At 40.4% G+C, this 16,858-nt stretch overlaps 1 protein-coding gene across 1 annotated transcript in view; it reads right to left on the bottom strand.

The window, feature by feature from the left end:
• Nucleotides 1-1,024: 1,024 nt before the first annotated feature.
• LOC112645160 (orphan sodium- and chloride-dependent neurotransmitter transporter NTT5-like) overlaps nucleotides 1,025-16,858 on the bottom strand; it is a 35,045-nt gene continuing 19,211 nt past the window's right edge. Inside the window, exons 2-11 of the mRNA XM_049093802.1 lie at nucleotides 7,640-7,797; nucleotides 7,320-7,446; nucleotides 6,955-7,130; nucleotides 6,652-6,762; nucleotides 6,230-6,471; nucleotides 4,693-4,879; nucleotides 4,097-4,298; nucleotides 3,821-3,980; nucleotides 2,561-2,723; nucleotides 1,025-2,350 (exon numbers count right to left, since the gene is read on the bottom strand). Of these exons, the coding sequence (XP_048949759.1) occupies nucleotides 2,120-2,350; nucleotides 2,561-2,723; nucleotides 3,821-3,980; nucleotides 4,097-4,298; nucleotides 4,693-4,879; nucleotides 6,230-6,471; nucleotides 6,652-6,762; nucleotides 6,955-7,130; nucleotides 7,320-7,446; nucleotides 7,640-7,771 (1,731 nt within the window). The 5' untranslated portion in view covers nucleotides 7,772-7,797 and the 3' untranslated portion in view covers nucleotides 1,025-2,119. The remainder of the gene's footprint in view (nucleotides 2,351-2,560; nucleotides 2,724-3,820; nucleotides 3,981-4,096; nucleotides 4,299-4,692; nucleotides 4,880-6,229; nucleotides 6,472-6,651; nucleotides 6,763-6,954; nucleotides 7,131-7,319; nucleotides 7,447-7,639; nucleotides 7,798-16,858) is intronic.

Here is a 16,858-nt window from a genome sequence, read left to right as displayed (position 1 = left end):
CTTTACAAATACCCTGATCATTTCTGAGAGTCTTTTGTACCTTGCTCTTAATTTCAACTCTCTTTTTGTCTCTAAATATATTAAGCATATTTTAGTTTATATTATGTACCTGATAATTCCAGTGCGTTAGGTCCTTGCAGGTTTGATTCTGCTAATCCTCCCTTAGGGTAGCTTTTGTCTTGCATGTTTTGTGATTTCTCTTTGTGATTTTGTGTTCATGGAATTCAGTGAGGCTTGGCAGAGGCTCTGTTTCCCCCAGAGATTATTTATATTTACTAATGACAGGTGCTGGGTGGCAAGGTGCTATCCACCACGAACTTTTTTTTTTAAGATTTTATTTATGGGGATCCCTGGGTGCCTCGGCAGTTTGGCGCCTGCCTTTGGCCCAGGGCGCGATCCTGGGGTCCCGGGATCGAGTCCCGCGTCGGGCTCCCGACGTGGAGCCTGCTTCTCCCTCCGCCTGTGTCTCTGCCTCTCTCTCTCTCTATGTCTATCATAAATAAATAAATAAATAAATAAATAAATAAATAAATCTTTAAAAAATATTTTATTTATTATTCATGAGAGACAGAGAGAGAGAGAGAGGCAGAGATACAGGCAGAGAGAGAAGCAGGCTCCATGCAGGGAGCCCGACGTGAGATTCGATTCTGGGACCCCAGGATCACGCCCTGGGTCGAAGGCAGATGTTCAACCGCTAAGCCACCCAAGTGTCCCACATCAAGCACCTTTTATATTAATCTTAACTTGGGTTTTTCAGACTATGCATGTTATGTGAATCTGAACCAAAATCCCACAAAAGACAGTTTTGGGTTACAAATTCTAAAAGAAAAAAATTAGTTGCCTGCTATAAGAGACAGAATCAGGACATATACATTTTATTGCTATCTAACTCTTTCACAGAGGGCATAACCCTTCAGCTGTCTATGTGTAGGGGCTTCCTTTTCTTTTTTTTTTTTCTTTTTTTATTTTTTTTTTGGGGGGGGGCTTCCTTTTCTTTCACGAATCCAAGGCTTTGTCTTCACCTAGACTTTTAATCCCAAATCACTAAGTTCCTAGAGTAGCAATTGTCCCAAAGCAGTTGGTAGCTTTAACACTTCCTGAATTCATGCTTAGACTTAATTAAATTAAAGATTCCCCTTAATTTCTTCAAAGCTCATCTATGCATTTACAGAGGATTGATGAAATGTATTTTATGGTATGTTTTAGGTGTGCCATACTATGGTGTGTCTTGTTTGTCTTATTTTGATGTCACCTTGCCTTAAATGAAGTACTCCTTGAGTCTTCCAACTCTGCAGTTCACCTCTACTCTCTCTCTCTCATTCCTTGCCAAATATCCTTCTATCAGCCTTCCGCCATAGTAAAAATAAATAATGTGTAAAGTTTTAAGTCCCTTGGTAAACTTGGTAATCAACTATTCCAAGTATTTAAGAGATCTATGAAAAGTCACCAATTAGTTAACTGCTTTGCCATAATTAGTGAATCCAGTACTTTCAAGAAAACTATATCTGTTTACTTACAGGAAGGACCAGGCAGAAAGGGCCTGGGATTCTAGCATTTGAATTGGATAAAATCAGTGGAATACAATAATGAGAGTTGGGCTTTTTTTTTTTTTTAATGGAAAAATCAAAGTTCCACTGATTTCATTACTGGCACCATTTTTCCTAGGTTTTATAGGGATCAGACCTTACACAGACCAATTCCAAGAGGAAGGCAGTCTAGAAGTAGGGTCGGCAATCACTATCAACCAAATACTGGAAGTCAAAGAACACTATTATTAGTGTTCTTTGTCTGGTGAGGGCAAGTATAGGAGGTTCTTAGTCTGGTGAGGGCAAGTATAGGAGATGCATAGAATGGGTGCTGTGTTAACCTCCATCTGGCCAGAAAAAACTTTCCCAATCCAGGAAAACAAAATGTCTTGGGTCCAGTTACAACAGGTGCTACTTTTACCTTTCTAATGTCAAGCTGCCAGCCAGGGAGTTCCACTCTGAAAAAGAAGTGATGTTTTGCCAAATAAACCAAGTCTTTTATTTCCAAAATGAATTACTCACATGGCAGAGAGGTTTTTTTTTCCCTGATATTTATCCATTTTATTAACCTTTTGGCTTTGTTTTGCTTTGCCTCAACTGTTTTGGCTTTGCCTCAACTGAAGCTGTGGATGGGGCCTCAGTGGGTTCCCTTTAGCTTCAGGTTTGAAGATAACTGTAGTCCTACTTCGAATCACGGAGACTGAGAAATTCACATCAATGAGTGTGTATAAGAAGTAGGCAGGGATAGGCAAGATGGTAATGGTGATAAGGATGATGAGCAAGACTTTAGCCCATGATGGATAAGTTTGGATCACCTCATTTGACTGTGGAGAAAGGGAAGGTTTAGAATACTCAGGTTCTCTGAAATGGAAAGCTGCAGAGGTTGGGGGTAGGACATGAACCAAGGCCAGAGACTAGATAACTGAACCCCCAGGGAATCAGGGAATAAGGTGACAGAGTCCTAAAGGCCAGAGCAGATTGAAAAGTCCTCATCCACTCCCTAGGGGGTCCTGGGGTCTGAGAGGGAGGCTCACAATGCTTGAGTTCCAGGCCAAGTAGGTGATGCTCTTCAGAGACAGATGAATCAGGGCACTTAAAAACAGGACTAGCAGCACAAATGGAGACAGAAAGCACCACAGCCAACGATAGATGGGGGAGATGGGGCGGCCCAACATGATAATCAAGTCTGCAAGGAACCTGAGAGGAAGGACCACAAGACTTTAGGGAGGCTTATTTGGGCCTTATCCAGACTTGGGGTGGGGACGGTCAATCCAAACCCAGCCCAGGAGGCAAAGCTTCACATTTCTTAAACCTTTCTATTCACCTCCACAACTAGTTTTCTTGCCTCTAATTCATCACTTTTCAGTCTGATTTCTGTCTCAGCCCCAGGATTAAGAAAAAAAATTTTCTCCTCCATCACCCTCAGGATAAAAGAAATATGTATAGCTCCTGAATGTAGTTTCTTCAAGTCTATACACCCAGCTTTCTTTGGTGTACCTTCTTAACCCCAACATATATGAACATTTGGGTTTCTTTTGCCTAGAATGCTCTTGTTTCTTTCTTTCCCTTGACAAACTCCCCTTCATCTATCTGGATTCTGTTCAAGCATCCCCTCCTTGCCTTCTTTCGATAACTTTCTGTGTTCCCAGAGTGACCTCAACTTACTATCCTACCCAATAATCTGCCTATATATGTCATCTTCTTTCAACTCTGAGAGCAGAAGCTCAATATAATTTATCTTAGTATCCCTAGGGCTCACAAGGCCAGCCTGGCCCTGAGGCACACTCTGGGTAATATTTGAGAATGAGTGTATGAGTCTATGAATCAGCAAACTGATGCCAAGAACCACTACCACTTAGAAACATTGCCACATTTGGATTACACATTGTTTCTCAAATGTTAGCATGCATACGATTTACTTGGGGTTCTTGTTAAAATGTAGATATGGATTCAAAGGTATGGGGTACAGCCTGAGGGTCTGCATTTCTAATAAACTCCTGGGTGATGCCAATGCTGCTGTTCCAGAGCACACCAAGAAGCAAGGGATTACATGCCCATACTACCCTGGTTAAAAGCAGGACTCCAGAGGCACTAGGACTTGACAGGGACTCTTCACTTTTCTGTTCTATACCTGTTTTCCCAAGGAGCCAGCCAATGCCTTCCTTCCCTTTCCGACCCCCTGGGGGCTCTCTATAAGCCCTGAGTCAGAGGCCTGACAGTGAGAGTAGGAGGGCCAATATTCCTTAGGTGCCCTTGCTCTGTGGGTGCATGAGATCCTGGGCTTGGGGCATCACCTCCTGGCTCCATAGATCCAGGCTATGGCTATGTTTTCCAAGATGACAGTGAGGAAGAGGGGCAGAGATGCCCAGTAATCATCCAGCAGGTTCACATAGTAGCTGCCCGAAGGCCTCACGAAAATGAGGCTTCCCAGGAACAGAGACACACAGATGCCCACTGAGGGAAAACAGATTTTGATCAAGGTCAGAATTCAAACTAGATTCTTTGAGAGTCCCAGGGCGGTTAAGCTAAACAATGGTCCTAGGTGGGAGTGGGATCATAGGTTAGAGTACCTGTGAGCAGGATTATATTTTTCCTGAGGGAAGAGAAAGTGTCCTGGAAAGGAATAATAATGCCATGCATGATCCCTATCATGGTGCTCAGCCCCAGGTTCGCCAGCATCATGAAGATGATGATGGACCAGAAGGTGGATCCAGAAAACACAGAGATGATATCAGTAAATGCCACAATGGCTACACCAGGACCCTCCATAACCTGTGAGTAAAGGGAGGAAGGGCAACGCCTCTGAGCTTACCCTGTAGGATCCTAACTACACTTTCATCCCCTCCCCATAGGAAATGATCTGTAGCACTATTAATGGACATTGTTAAACTCATCTGGCCTTGAGGCACGAGGACTTTAACTGACAACAACTGCTGGCCTGGCAACTCTTTTGGGTTGGTATGAACAGGCTTATACGAACTCCAGTGCTTGGTGCTACAGAGGCTACAACTGCCTTATTTTAATAGGATTCTGTGAACCTTGGTCTTGTTAGTCCAGGATGTTGGTGAGAATTGCCTTTCTGGATTCTAGAGACACCTAAGGAGAGCTGAAATTTCTGGTGTACTGGGAGTTTTGAAGGGAACATTAGGACCCCACCCCTACCTACCTCTTTCAATTGGTAAGTTAAGTTGCAATTGGACAAATAGGGTAGGACCACATCTTTGATTTGTTCAGGGAGACTCTTGAACCACTGGGAGTAGATGGAGCTTGGATCATGATACAGACTGTCTGGCAATTGGGCCTCAGGAGGCAGCATCTTAGAAGCTATCAGATACTGTACTGTCTTAGCATTCCTGGGGACAGGGAGAGAACCACATAAAATCATTTGACCCTCTAAGATGACATCTCTTCTCTTACCTTCTACATGAGAAGAAGTTTAGTCTAGAGTTTTTCATCTGGTTCAAATACAGCCCACACTGAAACCTAGGTTTACAGGGTCCCAGTGCTCACTGTCTGATATCTACTTTCATAAGGTGTCTGTGGGAGGCCAGAGAGTTTCCTAAGTGGGGTCCTGGAGGAGGTTTCTCATGCAGTGTCATGGAGGGCTTTAGGACCTATACCTCCTACTAGACAATCTCAGCACAACATTAAAGCTTCTCAGCTTTCTTGACCTGTTGGACTCTCCAGTGTCCTAATGTAGAACTCTTCACCTTCTCTACTCTGGTCACACTCAACTATTCAACCTGCCCCAACTTGCCATGCTCTCCATCATCTCAGGATCATTGGCACATGACATTCTCTCTGCCTCAAACCACTCCACTCTGCTCCTGCTCAGTCTACCCCAATTGTACCACCATACTGTTCTCCATATGTAAATTCCTACAAATCCTTACTCAGCTCCCTAAACTCTATTTACTGCCTTGGAAAGCTATTCAAGATCAGTTTCCATAAGGGCAAGTCAACAAGCTGCAGAAAAGTAGTATGATATGATCCAATTTTTTTAATGGTATGTAGGCCTATGAATGGGAAACATTTGAAAGAATACTAGCTGTGGTTATTTGTCAGGAAATAGAGCTTAGGATTGCCACAACTAGGAAGTCTCTTCTGACTGCCCCAGGAAGTTAATAGCTTGCTCTTCTGTGGTTCTCACCATCCCTACTATCAGTTCTCATCTACTTTGTGATTATTTGTTTAGTATCTGCTTCCTCAAAAGATTGTGGTTTTCCTGAGGGCAGGTAAGTATATGCTTCACCACTGGTTGTGTTTCCAGAACTCAACAAAGGGTTGTCAGACAGGAAATGTATAAATGTCTGATGAGTATTTTTAGAATGAATCACACAGGAGAAGAAAATCAGGAATGGGCTATAGGGACTCTGGTGGCACTGTGGGTCCTTTATTTTCTTATCTAATGATTCAGCTGAAGTTATTCTCCTAATTTTTCATGGCAGACCCCAGTTAAGAATAGGATGAACACAACCTTGAAAACCTCCAAGTGTGGGGCTTTCCTAGTCTCAAAAGGTAGCTCTGAAAGAGATAGAGTTGGAGAGATTTGGGCGTTTTCAAGGTTTAAGATGCTCCTATCTGAGGATCCCATATTCACTAAGCCAACAGCCCTGAGGGACAGGGGTCTGGAGTGGAATTCTATGGGCTATTTCCAAGACTTTAGTCTTTTTGATGATCTCCATATGAAAAATTGGGCTTACCTCAGGTAACATTTTTCATGGTTCTCTGTGGCCAAGTGGCCCATTATGGCAAATACAAACAGTGTGGCAGTCAGTGAGGCAGTCAAATTGAGAAAAGCCACAACAAAGGCATCCATGACACAGTTGTTGGACTGAGGGATGTATGAGCTGATTGCAGTGAAGCTGCCAAAGCCAGGGCCCATGGATAAAAAGATCTGGTTCCCTGTCCGGCGCCACACTTCCACAGAGTACAGGGCTGGCACCTGGGAAGAAGTACCATGTAAACCAGGATACAAAGGGAAGAGGGGTAAACCATGATGTGATGGAAGATGAGAAGAAGGCGGTGAAGTGGGGAGCCAGGAGGGCCTCTATCAGACAGACAACCATTCTGTCCCTGACACCCTCATATGGATAAGAGGCTCAAAGGGCAGGGGACATCTCACCTTGGCAGCTAACAAATTCTTGAGACCAAAATATGCACCTTCCAGCATGAGACTCCGGATAAGGAGACAGAAAATGATGAAGTAGGGAAGGATTACTGAGACATACAGCATCTGAGTAGGAAGGATGATTCAGAAGTCACCAAAGGCAGAAGCTGGGACAGTATGATCAAAGGCTAGTGAGAGTCAAAGGTCATATTAGGAGGAATTAGAAGTTGGAGACTTACAGGCATCAAGTTAGGAAAATTTTAGAGGGTCTCAGATAGAAAGGAGACTATCAGATCAGGAAGTTAGAGGATGGCTCACCTTTCCAGTGAACTTGGGTCCTTTGATCATGGAGATGCAGATAATCAACCAAGTTGCAAAGAGAGAGATACTGAGATGTGTAACTGGTAGCCCACCCATTTCAATTTCATCTGTGGCCTTCAATACATGTCGGTACCAAAAGTATGTGGTGGATGTTGTCCGCTCACATTCAGGATCTGAGGTGAACTGGCCATGGAGGAAACTGCACGACCCCGTGCCTCCCCTTTCAATTCCCCTCCATCCCCTCCTTCCAAATTCCATTATCTTCCTGCTCATCCCTATTCTCTCAATGATCCTCTCCCTTCTTAATTTACCTATCCTTTTTTCAGCCCTCCCACCTGCCCTTTTCTTCCCTCTCTTCTCACCAAAATCACTGGAGTTCCTCAGTAAGGGGCACAATGCCCAAGGCAGTGGGTACTGGAAAGACTGCACCAAATAGAAGAGACTCCAGGCCATGAGCACACTGTAGTACAAGCTCACGATGCAGCACATCTAGGAACCATGAAGAACTCTGGAGACAGGAAAAGGTAGGCAGGCCAGAGAAGGGAGGGGATTTGACAGAGGACTGAGGACTTGAAGGGATTTGACCCATGGAAGTGAATTCAGGGACCCATTCCAGGACAACAAATGGTTGGAGTGGGAGTAGGGTATAAAGGGTAGGCCTGAGTGGCCCAGGACTCCTCACCATGAAGCTGGTATACCCCACACCACCAATCCAGGGGCTGACGACCTTCCATACACCAATGCTGCCCTGACGCATCCTCTGACCAGCTGCCATCTCCAGGAATAGAAGAGGAACCCCAACCAAGAACAGCATGAGGATGTAGATGATGAGAAAACTGCCTGTGCAGGAGAGTTAGGAAGGGCTTTGAGAATCACCTGGCCCTTCAGGGACTGGACTTCCTTAGGAGTACAGGAAAACACATTCCCCATCAGTGACCTCCCTCAGGGCCACAGATATCAGAGCTCAACTGTTTCCATATCCCTCACAGTCCCAGGTGTCCCTTGAGTCCCCAGTTCCTGGAAGACCCAGATACCTAGTTCCCACCCCCACCCTGAACCTCAGCCTTCAGCCCCACCATCCTCATGAACCTAAGTGTTTAGATATCCTGCTCCCACTCACCTAACACCCTAGGTGTTCAGGTACTTGTCTCCTGCCCTAGTGAGATTCCCAAATCCCCCACCCCTACATATCTCAGAGACCTCAGAATAGCTAGGATGGTCATCTGGCTCCTAACCCCCTTGTGAGTCCATGATTCCTGGCCCCCAGGCTTACCACCTCCATTGTGAAAACACAGATAAGGAAAGCGCCAGATGGTGCTCAGCCCCACAGAAAAGCCCACCTGGGCCAGAAGGTACTCAATTTTATTGGCCCAGGATGGTCGTTCAATGGGGGTTTCCTTCTTTGGCACATCATTGTCTATGGTCTCCAGTATTTCATCATTATATTCATCAGACCAAATGCATGATGGTACAGTGTCAGACTTCTGTCTCTCTGCCATCAATTTTTCCGTAGTCAACTCAGTCTTTAAGAGCTGGGAAGCTGAGGTAATAGTAATCAGGGATTTGGAATCCGAAGGTCTAGACATCTGGGATTTCTCATCTTGGGCCTCCGTGTTTTCATTAACAGTTGTCATCCTGGGTGGACTCTAGTTCCTGCTTCTGCAGGGATGGGGCTTCCTTCCTTGTCGACCTTAAGGACATCAAGAACTATAAACTTTAGGTATATGAACTAAGGAAAGACAAGACTCATCCTATGAGAACGCCTGAGGCTTCCCAAACCCTCTTATCCTTATGTGGAGAAGAACATGGAATCTCTACCCTTAAATATATACCAAGGATATACACACCTCTAGAAAATGCTAATTTTAAAACAATACTACCTACAATAATACCAAAAGACATAAAATGCCTAGGAAAAATTTTAACAAAAGATGAGCAAGGCCTTTACACACAGCACACACTAAAATATTACTGAGAGAAAATAAAATTAAGGATATAACACGTTTGTAAAATGGAAGTATAACAATGTCAATTATCCCCAATTTGATCTATAAATTCAATGCAATTCTTACTGAAATCATATCAGGGTTTTGGTGAAATTGACAAGCTGATCCTAAAATGTGCATGAAAAGCAAAAGGCTCAGAATGGTCAATACAATCTTTTTTTTTAAATTTTTATTTATTTATGATAGCCACACACACACAGAGAGAGAGAGAGAGAGAGAGGCAGAGACACAGGCAGAGGGAGAAGCAGGCTCCATGCACCGGGAGCCCGACATGGGATTTGATCCCGGGTCTCCAGGATCGCGCCCTGGGCCAAAGGCAGGCGCCAAACCTCTGCACCACCCAGGGATCCCTGGTCAATACAATCTTGATAAAGAAGAACCAAATGTAAAGATTAATTATAAAGCTACAGTAATTAAGAGAGTATGGTATTGTCACATGGATCTATGGCACAAATAGATCCATGGATCAATACGCTGTACTCAATATGGTAGCTACTATATAACTATTTAAATTAATTAAAATTAAGTAATATTAGCAATTTAGTTCCTCAGTCAAACTAGGCCCTATCAAGTGCTCAGTAGCTACATGCATACCATACTGGAAGGACAGATATCTAGCATTTCCACTGGGCACCCAGGAGGCTCAGTGGTTTAGCGCCACCTTCAGCCCAGAGCCTGATCCTAGAGGCCAGGGATTGAGTCCCACGTCGGGCTCCCTGCATGGAGCCTGCTTCTCCCTCTGCCTATGTCTCTGCCTCTCTCTCTCTCTCTCTCTCTCTCTCTCTCTCTCTATGTCTATCCTAAATAAATAAATAAATAATAAATCTTTTTAAAATTTTAAAAATAAAAAAACACATTTCCATCATCACAGAAAGTTCTGTGGATACCACTGGGAGAGTCCAGAAACTCACACAAATATAGATGCCTGATTTACAATAGAGATGGCACTGCAAAGCTGTAGAGAAAGGGCATTCTTTTCAATGAATCACTGGTTGTTAGAGCAATTGGATATCTACATAGAAATAAATGAACCCAGGCCTCCCCAACTTCACATATTAAACAAAAATCTAGTCAGAGAAGATGGAAGTTCTAAATGTGAAAGATAAAGCATAACACTTCCAGATGAAAAACCTAGGAGATTATCTGTGTGGCTTGGGTATAGGCATAGATTTCTTAAATAGGACATAAAAAGCACCAATTATAAAGGAAAAGTTTGACATATTGGATTAAACTAAAAATAGAAACTTCTTTTTTTTATTTGTTTTTTTTTTTTTAAGATTTTATTTATTTATTCATGAGAGACACAGAGAGAGGCAGAGACACAGGCAGAGGGAGAAGCAGGCTCCACACAAGGAGCCCGGCGTGGGACTCGATCCCCGGTCTCCAGGATCACACCCTGGGCGGAAGGCAGCACTAAACCGCTGAGCCACCCGGGCTGCCCCAAAAATAGAAACTTTTTTAAATGAAAATTTAGCATTAAATGAGTCAACAGACAAGTCCTAGAGTAGTGGAAGATATTTGTAACATATGTGGTAGAAACAATAATACCCTTCTTCAAGATATCCACATCCTAATCCCTAGAGCCTGTGAATATGTTACCTTACATGGAAAAAGTGACTTTTCAATGGGGTTAAGTTATGGATCTTGAAATGAGATTATCCTGGATTATCAATGATGGGCTCAATATAATTATACAGTCCTCCTATGGGAAAAAGGGAGGTAGTAGAGTCAGAAGCTGAGTAGAAAATGGGATGGTAGGAGGAGAAGTGAGAGTGACGCACCCTGAGCGTGGAAGAAGGGGCCATGATTCAAGGAATGTCAGCTGGAAAAGGCTAGGAAATGAATTCTCCTCTAGATCCTATATAAGGAACACAGGCATGCTAACACCTTGCTTTTAGCCTAGTGAAATGGATTTCAGATGTCTGACCTCCAGGACAGTATAATAATACATTTATGTTGTGTTAAGTCACTCACTAAGTTTTTAGCTATTATTAGAGCAACAGTAGGGAACTAACAAAATGTATAACCAAAAAAGGGCTTGTTTCCCAGATAATATTTATAAAAAAGAAATACCTACAAATAAATTAGAAAAACTAGACAAGCTAAAAAGTGAACAGAAAGGAAGGGAACAGAAAGCTTTAAAAAGCTTACCAATATACTAAAGAAGATATATAAATTGATAACCACTGGAAATGGTGGTCATTACTCAACTTCACTGGTCACGAAGAAAATGTAAATAAAACCACAATAAGAACAGATGAATATATATCTTATATCTGATAAGTTGCATAGAGTAAAATGTTAATGGTAAAACCTAGGTTGATGGGTATATGGATGATCACCGTATAAATCTTCCAACTTTTCTGCATGCCTATTTTTTCATAATAAAATGTTGAGAGGAAACCACAATGAAACCATTATATACTCACTAGATGAGCTAATATGAAAAAGTCTGTAAATCAAATGATGGCACATGTAGAAACTTCTGGAACTCACATACACAGTTGGTGGAAGCATAGATTGGTATAACTACTTCAGAAAGCTAGTTGAACATATCTATATACTTTAAATACTTTCATATTTTTTTCAGATGTAGTGTTCTACACTCAGATAATTTATCAGTTGCATATAACACCCATTGTGTGTGTATCATACTTTATAATTTGTTGCAAGTGATATTCTAACAGAAATCTATACATAAGTATAGCAAAAACCATATCCAAGAATGCTAATAGTTGTACTATTCATAATTGCCCAAACCTTGAAACAAGTCTCAAGAGTAAAATGGATAAATGGTAGTATATTCATATAATGGGTATGCAACAAAAGAGTGAATTGCTGATATGTACAACAAACTGGATGAATCTCAGAAATATTACTTTCAGTGAAAGAAGCAAGGCCCAGAACAGAACATACTATATAATTTCACTTATATGAAGTTCAAGAAGAGGCAAGACAAATTCTTGGTGTCAGAAGGCAGGATAGTGTACTTATATTGTGATAATTTATCTAACTATAATTATGATTTGTGTACACATCAATATGTGATACTTATTTTTTTTTAATATGTGATACTTTAATGAAAGTTTATCTTAGGTTCCTGGATGGCTCAGTTGGTAGAGCATGTGACTCTTTTTTTTTAAAGATTTTATTTATTTATTCATAGAGACACACATTGAGAGAGAGAGAGTGAGAGAGAGGCAGACACACAGGCAGAGGGAGAAGCAGGCACCATGCAGAGAGCCCGATGTGGGACTCGATCCCCAGTCTCCAGGATCACGCCCTGGGCTGCAGGTGGCGCTAAACCGCCGCGCCACTGGGGCTGCCCAAGCATGTGACTCTTGATCTCTGGGTTGTGAGTTTGAGCCCCACTCTGGGCGTAGAGCTTACTTTAAAAAAAAAAGTTTATCTTAAAAATGAAAATTGGAAAACAAACCAACCAAAACCCCCGGATTTCTATACAGTAATAATAAACAGAAAGTAGATTTTAAAAAAGAAAGAGCAAAATAAAAATAAATGAATAAATAAATAAATAAATAAATAAATAAATAAATAAATCTAAGAAAGAGCACTCACAACAGCAATAAAAACTATATGGCATCAAGAAATAAACCTAAACATTAAACTAAGACCTTAAATATGCAGAAAGGTTCCATGTTCATGAATATAAATACTCAATACTATAAGGATGGAATGCCTCCCCAAAATTGATTCATAGATTCAATGAAATTCCAATCAGTCTCAACATAAGTTTTCATGAAAGCTAACAAGATTTTACAATTTATATAGAAGAATAAAGTGCTGAATATAATGAAGACAGCCACTACTAGTTCTTTGTTCTTTGTTGCTGGCCTAGATGGAGTAACGTAATGATACACAGCCAGTCTCTCCTACTGATGACAGCTAAAATAGAATATAAGAAACAACAACCTGAGAGAACTTTGAAAACCAAACTGAAAAAAAAAAAAAAAGCAGACTGAAGATTTAAGTTACAACCTGAATAATGACTTATAATGGGGGGGGTGAATTTCATATTCCTTTTCCTTCCTTTCTCCTGATCCAATAAGCCAAATCATAGACCTGTTCAACAAGCACCAACAGCAAAAACTCCAGAAGCTCCTATGCACCAGAGTTGGGCAAGTGGGGGGTGGGAAATACCAATTTTCCCTTCTCACCTCAGAGGCTCACTTCTGAACTACACAAGCAGGGAACAAATGTGAAGAAGTGCAATAAGTTTCTGAAAACTGAACAATGATATAAACCACTGCCCAAATCATAGATTGACCCCAGGATAGCACATGCTAGTCCAAATAGCTCAGCAAAAGCTTTGAAGATTGAACCGACATTGTAACCAATATCCACAGAAGGTATGACAGCACCTGCCATCTGAAGCTACCCAGGCTCCTTGCCTGATAAAATAAGCAAAAAAAAGTTCAACATTCTTCACAGGACTTAAAAAGGATATTAACATGACCCTCAGTTCACACTATAATATTAAAAATTCCCAGGATACAATCTAAAATCATTCATTACTTAAACACACACACAGAAAAATCTGACCATTTCCCAAGGGAAAAGACAATCAACAGATGTCAAGCCTGAGATGATCCAGATGACAGAATTTATTTTTAAAGACTTTATTATTTTTAAAAATATTTTATTTATTCATGAGAGAGAGAGAGAGAGAGAAGCTGAGACACAGGCAGAGGGAGAAGCAGGCTCCCTGCAGGGAGCCCGATGTGGGACTTGATCCCAGGACCCCAGGACCAGGCCCTGAGCCGAAGGCACATGCTCAACCGCTGAACCACCCAGGCATCCCAAGGCTTTATTATTTTAAAAAGTGCATATATTTTTCCAGCTTTACTGAAGTATTATAGACAAGTAAAAATGTATATATTGGGCAGCCCGGTGGCTCAGAGGTTTAGCGCTGCCTTCAGCCCAGGGGTGATCCTGGAGACCCTGGATCGAATCCCACGAGGGGCTCCCTGCATGGGGCCTGCTTCTCCCTCTGCCTGTGTCTCTGCCTCTCTCTCTCCGTATCTCTCATAAATAAATAAACAAAATCTTTTTTGAAAAATTAAAAATGTATATATTTAAGGCATAATATGTAATGTTTTGAAATATATATACATTGTGATATGATCACCCCCTGAAGTTAATTTATCTTTCACCTCACAGTTGTGTGTGTGTGTGTGTGTTAAGAAGACTTTAAGTCTACTTTTCTAGCAAATTTCAAGTATACATTATTATTCACTATAGTCACCATGTTCCACCTTACCTCTCCAGAGCTCATTCAGTTTGTAACAAAGTTTGTACTCTCTGACCAACAGACATCTCTGCATTTCCTCCACCTCTCATTCCTTGGTAACCATTCTTCTCTGTTTCTAGGAGTTCAACTTTTTTTATAGGAGTTCAACTATATCACATATAAGTGATATCAGCAGCATTTATTTGTCTTTCTGTACCTGGCTTATTTCACTTAGTATAATGTCCTTGAGTTTTATCCATGTTGTTGGAAATGGCAGGATTTCCTTGTTTTCTAAGGCTAAATAATATTCCATTGTATACATACGTACACCACATTTTCTTCCAATCATCTGTTGATGGACACAGGCTGCTTTCATATCTTGGCTATTGTGAATAATGCTACATTGAACATTGGAGTGTGGGTATCTCTTCAAGATACTGATTTTATTCCTTTGGACATGGACCCAGAAGTGGGATTTCTGGATCATATGATAGTTCTATTTTTAATTTTCTTTTTTTTTTTTTTTTCTATTTTTAATTTTCAAGGAACCACCATCCTGCTTTCCATAATGGTTATACCAATTTATATTCCATTTACATTACAGTGTGTAAGTGTTCCCTTTTCTGCACATCCTTGCCAAGACTTGTCATCTTTTGACTTTTTGATAATCACCATCTTAAGGGTATGAGGTGATCTCTTGTTTTTTATTTGCATTTACCTGATCATTAGTGATGTTCAGCACTTTTTCATATACCTATTGGCATTTGTATGTTTTCTTTGGAAAAATGTCTATTTAGGTGCTTTGCCCATTTTTATCTTTAATTTTAATTTATATTTTTTTTCTACTGAGTAGTAGGAGTTCCTTATGTGTTTTGGCTATTAACATCTTATGGATATATGGTTTGCAAATATTTTCTTTTTTTTATTTTTTTTAAAGATTTATTTATTTATTTATGATAGACATAGAGAGAGAGAGAGAGAGAGAGAGAGAGAGAGGCAGAGACACAGGCAGAGGGAGAAGCAGGCTCCATGCTGAAAGCCAGACATGGGACTCGATCCCGGAACTCCAGGATCGCGCCCTGGGCCAAAAGCAGGCGCTAAACCACTGAGCCAGGGATCCCCTGCAAATATTTTCTTATTCTATAGGATGCCTTTTCATTTTGTTGACTCCCTTTCTGTTAAGAAACTTTTTAATTTGATGCAGCCCCACTTGTTTAATTTTTCCTTTGTTGCCTGTGCTTTTGGTATCATAAACCCAAAAAAACATTGTCGAAACTAGTATCAAGGAACTTTTTCCCATATGCTTTTTTCCTAGGAGTTTTATAGTTTCAGGTCTTACATTTTAAGACTTTAACCAATTTTGAGTTGATTTTTGTGTATGGTTGAAACAAAAATCCAATTTCTTTCTCTTGCATGTGAATATCCAATTTTCCCAAAACCATTTATTGAAGAGAATATCATTTCCCCCATGTGTATTCTTGGCACCTTAGTTGACTAAACAGGTGTGGGTTTATTCTGGGCCTTCTATTATGTCGCATTGATCCATGTGTCTTTTTTTTTTTTTTTTTTTGCCAGTACTATATTGTTTTGATTACTATGGCTTTGTAGAATAATTTGAAATCAGAAAGTGAGATGCCTCTGGCCTTGTTCTTCTTGTTCAGTATTGCTGTAGCTACTTAGGGTCTTTTGTGTCTTTATACGAATTGTAGAATTTTTTTCCTATTTCTCTGAAAAATCATCATTGGAAATATCGTCCCTATAAAAATAGGAACTGCATTGAATCTATAGATCATTTAGGGTTATATTGACATGTTGACACATATTGTTATTAATTCTTCCTATCCATGAACATAGCACTATTTTAATTATTTGTGTCTTCTTCAGTTTCTTTCATCAATGTTTAGTAGATTTCAGTGTACAGATCTTTTACCTCTTTGGTTAAATTCATTCCTAAGTATTTTATTCTTTTTGATGTAATGGGATTGTCTTCTTAATTTCTTTTTCAGATAGTTGGCTGTTAGTGTATGGAAATACAACTGATTTTTATATGTTGATTTTGTATCCTGCAACTTTACTGAATTCATTTACTAGTTCTAACAGATTTTTGAGGAGTCTTTAGGGTTTTCTGTATATAAAATCATGTCATCTGCAGACAGAGACAATTTTACTTCTTCCTTTCCAAATTGGATACCTTCTATTTCTTTTTCTTGTCTAATTGTTCTGGCTAGGACTTCCAGTACTACATTGAATAATTATGGTGAGAAATAGCATCCTTATCTTGTTCTTGATTTTAGAGGAAAAGCTTTAAGCTTTTCACCCTTTAATATGATGCTAGCTGTGGGCATGTCATATATGGCTTTTTTTATATTGAGGTACATGTCTTCTATACCTAATATGTTGAGAGGTTTTATCATAAAATGATGTTGAATTTTGTCAAATACTTTTTCTGCATCTATTCAGATAATCATAGGGTTTTTATCCCTTATTCTGTTAATGTGGTATGTCATGTTTATTGATTGCATATGTTGAATCATGTTTGCATCCCTGGGATAAAAATTACTTGATCATAATGTATGATCTAAAAGTCTTGTGACCTAAAAATCTTAATTAGCTTGACGTTTTTCACCAGTACTACTTAATAAGTCAT

Source organism: Canis lupus, chromosome 1 (genome assembly GCF_003254725.2).
Source record: "Canis lupus dingo isolate Sandy chromosome 1, ASM325472v2, whole genome shotgun sequence".
In the NCBI taxonomy this organism is placed as follows: Eukaryota; Metazoa; Chordata; class Mammalia; order Carnivora; family Canidae; genus Canis; species Canis lupus.
The sequence above is the reverse complement of the archived record's forward strand: the minus strand, read 5'-3'. Positions and strand labels throughout refer to the sequence as shown.